Source organism: Hipposideros armiger, unplaced genomic scaffold (assembly GCF_001890085.2).
Source record: "Hipposideros armiger isolate ML-2016 unplaced genomic scaffold, ASM189008v1 scaffold_556, whole genome shotgun sequence".
NCBI classification, from domain to species: Eukaryota; Metazoa; Chordata; class Mammalia; order Chiroptera; family Hipposideridae; genus Hipposideros; species Hipposideros armiger.
In genome coordinates, this window is record NW_017731906.1 from 96802 (window position 1) to 103140 (window position 6339).

The 6339-nt window shown below is 38.9% G+C and overlaps 1 protein-coding gene and 1 pseudogene across 1 annotated transcript in view; one reads left to right on the forward strand and one right to left on the reverse strand.

Moving 5' to 3' along the window:
* ALG8 (ALG8 alpha-1,3-glucosyltransferase) overlaps window positions 1-6339 on the reverse strand; it is a 19245-nt gene that overhangs the window by 3637 nt on the left and 9269 nt on the right. The window contains exons 2-4 of the mRNA XM_019623646.1: window positions 2408-2534; window positions 2047-2150; window positions 1113-1233 (exon numbers count right to left, since the gene is read on the reverse strand). Coding sequence (XP_019479191.1) covers window positions 1113-1233; window positions 2047-2150; window positions 2408-2534 — 352 coding nt within the window. The remainder of the gene's footprint in view (window positions 1-1112; window positions 1234-2046; window positions 2151-2407; window positions 2535-6339) is intronic.
* Window positions 4158-5386, forward strand: LOC109371246 (U6 snRNA-associated Sm-like protein LSm3 pseudogene; annotated as a pseudogene).

Below are 6339 nucleotides of genomic sequence, written 5' to 3' on the forward strand. Positions count from 1 at the left end.
CCAATAAAAAAAACAAAACAAAAAACAAAAAACAGAATGCCACGTACACCAAGGTTGGATTCACAATATGTGAGGGATAATACCAAATTATGATTTCCTACAAGTACATATCAAAAATAGTAATAGCGGCTACCATGCTTACATATTCCATGTGCCAAGGGATTTGCAGCCATTACATTTAGAACCTGAGGCACACAGAGATGGAGTAACTTGCCCAAAGTCACCAAGGTGGCAGAATCGAACCCAGTTCTGTCTGGTTCTAAAGCCCCTGTTATCCCTGTTACTGACAACCTAGCATTTCTTTATTGCTGTACTTGTTTCTCACAACATGCTGCATGGGGATGGGTAAAGTACCATTATCTCCTTTTTATAGTGAGGAAAGCAAGACTAGTGGAATCAAAGGACTTGCCCAATGCCACACAGCCAGCAATTTATGCATGCGGGCCTCCAATCAAGTCATCAGATCAGGAGTTGGTAGACTCTAGCCCCAGGGCCAAATCCAGCCTGTGACCTGTTTTTGCATGGCCCTCAAGCAATGAATGGTTTTTACATTTTTAATGGCTGTAAACCAACCAACCAACCAACCAACCAACCAACCAACCAACCAACCAGCCAGCCAGCCAGCCAGCCAGCCAGCCAGCCAGCCAGCCAGCCAGCCAGCCAGCCAACCAGCCAACCAACCAACTAACTACCTGTGTGGCCTGCGAAGCCTAAAATATTTGCTATCAGGCCCATTACAGAAAAAGTTTGTGTACTCTTGTCTCGATCCTGCCATTTCCTTAAAGTTACTTAAAAGTATGGGTAACTACTGAATAATGTTTTACTTAAGGCAAAAATTACCTTTTAAAAATATCTAAATATTTTATTTTTTCCCTACGGAAAGGATCAACAACTTGATTGCCACCAAAAGCTTTTATAAGGAACGCAGTTTGCTTACTGCACTGAAGCGTCAGGCCCTAGAACCACTCCCTCATTCATTCTAAAAGCTGAAATGCAGGACTGGAGAACAAACAGTTCAACCTCATTCAAAACACAAAGCAGGTTTTTCCATTTCTCAATGTGAATGGTCCTTTCAATATTCATAGTCTAAGTAAGAAAGCTTGCTACCATACCGATGACAGACAGCACTTTGTCCAAAGCGTTGTACAAAGCCCAGAAGTTTGGAGCCCAATATGCATGGCAGAGGCCCCGCTTGAAAGGGAAGAGTCGGGAAAAGACTTGAGGCAGTTGGTTCTGTTGAAAAGAGATTAAACAGTGATCAATCTTTCCCAAATTCAAAAAGAGAAGTAGGGTGATGTCTAAGGCATAGGGTAGAGAAAGTATGAAGTCTGAGTTCCAGTCTTTGTTCCTTCAATAAGTACTTGTGTGATCCTGAGCAGCTCACAGAACCTCTTTTGTCTAACCTTCTCATCTGTCCAGTAGGAAAAGACAGATGATGAAAGTACTGTGAATACTAGTCCAACACTATTATAAGTATAATAATGGAAGAATTTATAAGGTACAAAGGAGAACACAGACTGAAGCTTATCCAAGTCCACTGATAAGAAGGCGACAGCAGGGAAGACTTTACAAAGATGCAGTGCTCTCTAGTTTTAGCAGGAAATACTTATAAAATGAGTTGAATTCAGAGTGAGGGAAGAAGGGGAAAAAGAAAATATTTGTTGAACATCACTAACATGCTAGGCACTTTAGAATGTTTGCTGTCAGTGAATGATAGGGAAAACTGTCTCTAGTATTGATTTTGGGGTTACAAATAAATTTTAGCAAGTAAGCAAACTAGCAAATACAAAATCTACAAATAATGACGATGGACTCAGTGTGTAGTGTGTGTGACATACAGTTAAAAATACAAATATACACATGTACATATGTGAATATGCACAAAAATGACTGAAAGAATACTATCCTATCTTTGAAGACTCATATTGGGGAGGCATAAGAAAGGAGTAGTTTTGCTTATTTTATACATTCTTGGTTTTATTATTTTTTCTAAACAACGGCAACAACAAAAAACATGTATTACTTTATGAAAAAATAAAGGCTTACCAAGGCTAGGAAAGGACCCAACGAAAGAGCAGAAACTAGAAAAACAATCAGTCCCAGGGAAATAAGGCGGACAAAGCTGAAACTGTTCCATCGGACGGACCCATCTACAGAAAAGGAACATTATCATTAACCAGGAGCATGGAAAACCGTAACTTATACCATGTGCTAAAACTAGAAGGCTCCTCTGACAGTACAGCAATCTTTAGGATGTGGCAAGTGCAAAGAAAAGTCAGAATGGGTAAAGGGGCTGTAGGATCAATAGTGGAGAGATATCTGTGGTGCCTCATAAGACCCTCTCACCAAGCAAGCCACCAAGTCAAGAAAAAATAAAGAAGGTTTTGCTATTATCACTAAAACTTGCCTGGTTTATTTGCAGTGAAACAGTAAGATCGTAGCAGATATATACCATAAGCTGGTGCTACGTAGAGGTAAATGTGCTTGAAATGTAGGAGAACAGCAAAGAGAAATGCTCCTTCCATATGCCTTTTCTAGGAGATTTAAGAGAGAGATAACAGTTTAAAATTCAGGATAAATTAAATGCAGTGATGTAGTATCCTGGATTGGACCCTGGAACAGAAAAAGGGCATGAGTGGAAAAACTGGTGAAATTTGAATGTACCAAGTTGGGTTCTCAGTCTTGATGAACATACCATAGTTATAGAAGATGGCAACATTACGGGAAAATGGGTTAGGGGTACAGGAACTCTCAACACTATCTTTGCAACTTTTCTGTAAATCTAAAATTGTTTAAATAAATATAATTTACTAAACAATAAAAAACACCAGAGAGGGCCAGCCGAGTGGCGCGATGGTTAAGAACTGGCTTGGGATGCCAGAGGGTCCCACATATGAGGGCCAGTGACACTGCCCTCCACAGCTAAGATGCTGAACAACAGCTCAACCTGGAGCTGGGTTGCCATGAATCGCTGGCGACGGTGTAGGTTGCAGCCCCTGTGGCAGTGGGTTGCCATGGGCTACCGTATGTAGCCAGCAGCCAGCGTGAGTAGCCAGCAGCCGCCGTGAGCGGCCGTCCAGAAGCCGGTGACCGATCTGCCTCACCCGGGAAGAGCGCAATGATGGTGCCAACTTGGGCCAGTGAAGCAACGTTCTCCACAACTAGACTGAAGAACAAAACGACAGCAACTTGTCTGTTCCCCTTCCCCCAATTCCCCAGCTCTGTTCCCATCCCCCCAATTGCCCAATAAAAAAAAAATCTTAAAAAAACAAACAAACACCAGAGAATGGCTGAACAACAATGTGAATAAACATAACATTATGGAACTGTACACTTAAAAATGGTTTAAAGTGGTAAATTTTGTTATGTATATTTTACCACAATTAAAAAAATACATATCTTAAAAGATATATTCTGAAATATTTAATGAAATACGATGTCCGAGATGTGTTTCAAAATAATCCTGTGTATGTGTATGTAAGTGGGTAAATCATTATACTAATTTCTCTTCTTTTGTAGATGATTTAAATTTGTCTATAATAAAAAGTTTTAAAAATTCAGGCAAATATTCTACATGCAATATAAGGAAAACACAGGCAAGTGATTCCAGCTGGCTTTTATACTGAGTCTAGCAGGTTCATTAATTCATTATTTCAACAAATATTAAGTACGCTTGATGTTGAGGGATAGGGATACATCACCTTAATATCCCTAATACATACAAATTATCCCTAAGGAACTTAAGTCCAGAGAATTCAGTTATGCTCACCCCCTTACAGTATTACAATAGCTGGAGTTGATTTCTGGAGAGGAGCTGGGAACAAGAGTATGAATGAATACATATGATGCTATGCTACCAAAGAATTACTTAAATCTTCTATTACAGATTAGGTAACATACAGTATTATCAGGCTGAAGGCGTTATGTATAATACTTGATCCTAACAAACTACCTAGGAGAACTAAAGGTATTCTGATTAAAACAAACAAAAAACCCGAGATGACTATAACTACAGAAGTCTGAATTCTACCTACCTCACAGGAATTTTGAAAGGATCACATGAGATAATGTTCCTGAGGTTCAGCAAGGGAAACTGTCAAAGGGACCATGAAAGGTCAGGTTCATTCTCTCACTGTCTCATCAGGTGTGATCTAGAACAGATGAGATGGGGATGATAAAAAAAAAAAGAATGAAATATTTCCAGATTTCTCTTCACGATTTTTATAATTTAAGATTCAGAGGTCTAGCTGGTTCTATAGCTAAACTTTAGTTTATTTATTCAACAACCATTATGTTCTAAGTACTATGTGGCTTTTTATGGTTAAAAGAAAAAGACTTATTCAGAAATTTATAGTTGACAAAGAACTTTAAAACAGATTATCAAATGTAATCTTTCCAAAGTCCCTGTGAGATCGGTAGCCCCATTTTACACGTACAAATGTAACAAGGGGTAAATTTCATTTTACAGATGAGAAAACTGAAGCTGAGAGGGTTAAATAACTTCTGATGGGCTAATGGTTCCCAAACCTGATAGTTTATCAAAATTCCCTGAAGAATCCTAAACCACAATCCCAGAGATTCTGATTTAGTGTACAGTGAGGTGGCACAGAAATCTGAATTTCTGATTTCCTCCTCTATAAAGAGGACGATAATTATAACAACCTCACAGAATAGCTGCGACGTCCACTTAATATTATACATAATATACCTAATCTGAAGCAGCGAATGCATTTGACTAACCCGTTTGAGTCACACAGCATATTAGGGTTAGTCAGGGCTTCAACCCAGGTCTTCTGATTCCAAATCCCATACTTCCTATTACACTATGTACTACATGCTTCTGATAGTAAAGCCTCACCATCCTAGTTATTACTTGTAAAAACTGAAGATTTCATTCCTAGATAAATGATCCCAACCAAATGTAGAAATTCAAGTTTATTTCAGGACTGCCACACTTTAACAAGTTTTTAGAGTACAATTTTTGTTATTTGTAAAATTAAGAAAATTATTGTCAAAAGATGGAATTTGTGAGAAATAGTCTATAAAAGTTGTCTATAGGTTTTGAAACATGGCGGACAATGTGGACCAGCAACAAATTACCAACCCCATAGAAGACCCCTTGGGTCTCATCAGGCTTAGCCTGGATGAGTGAATTTATGTGAAAATGAGCAATGACAGACAGCTTCGAGGTAAATTACATGTTTATGATCAACACTTAAATATGATACTGGGAGATGTGGAAGAAACTTGACTACCATAGAAATTGATGAGGAAACATATGAAGAGGTATATAAATCAACAAAACGGATTATTCTGATGCTCTTTGTCCAGGGAGATGGTGTTGTACTAGGTGCCCCTCCATTGGGAGTTGGCTGAAACAAAGAATTTATCCTGTATGAAAAATAAGAGACTTTGTATGATTGCTTCTTTAAATGTAGAAGATATTTTTAAAAACCTGTGTAAATTTTGATACTCAGAAATGACTAAGGATTCTTTTACTCCTGAGAGAGTTAATTTGCCGATAACTTACAAATTAAGTTAAATGGCATTTTTATTTTTCTCCAACCCTTCCAATAAATGTGACCACCAAGATGCAAAAAAAAAAAGTTGTTTATAGCACTTGGCAACTCAAAACAGTTTGTCAAATAAATTTTACCCATTTACAAGCTAAAAACCAAAGTGAAAAATCTAATTAGCCTATTTTGTGTTTACCTGAAATAATCGTGCAATGGAGAGTAGCATTAATCCAAATAAAAAACCATTGTACTGGAAATGAATATCTGGATTTAGGTCAAGGAAAGACAATAAAGGATACCAAGTTTATAATGAACTGTGTCAAAAGACTGCGTTTAAAAATTGCAAATGCTTTATTAATAGGTAAATTAAAGATAAAAATATTACTACCACTTTGGACTTCTCATAAATATGTTTTCTAGAAACAGTCAAATCCTAGACAAACTCTTAAATTAAAATTTATGTTTAAGGTTCAGCCGAGTGGCACGTTGGTTAAGAGCTGGCTTGGGACGCCAGCTGTGAGCAGTAGGGCCCCGGTTCAGATCCCACATGGGGGATAGTGACACTGCCCTCTACAGCTAAGTTGGTGAACAACAGCTCGACCTGGAGCTGGGCTGCCATGAGTTGCCAGAGATGGCGTAGGTTGCAGCAACTGCTGCAGTGGGCTGCCGTAAGCTACCGTGTGTGGCTGGCAGCCAACGTGAGCGGCCGGCAGCTGGTGTGACCTGCCAAGAGCCGCCATGAGCGGCTGTCCAGAGGCCGGCGACCGATCTGCCTCATCCGGGAAGAGTGCAATGAAAATATCAACATGGGCTAGTGAAGCAA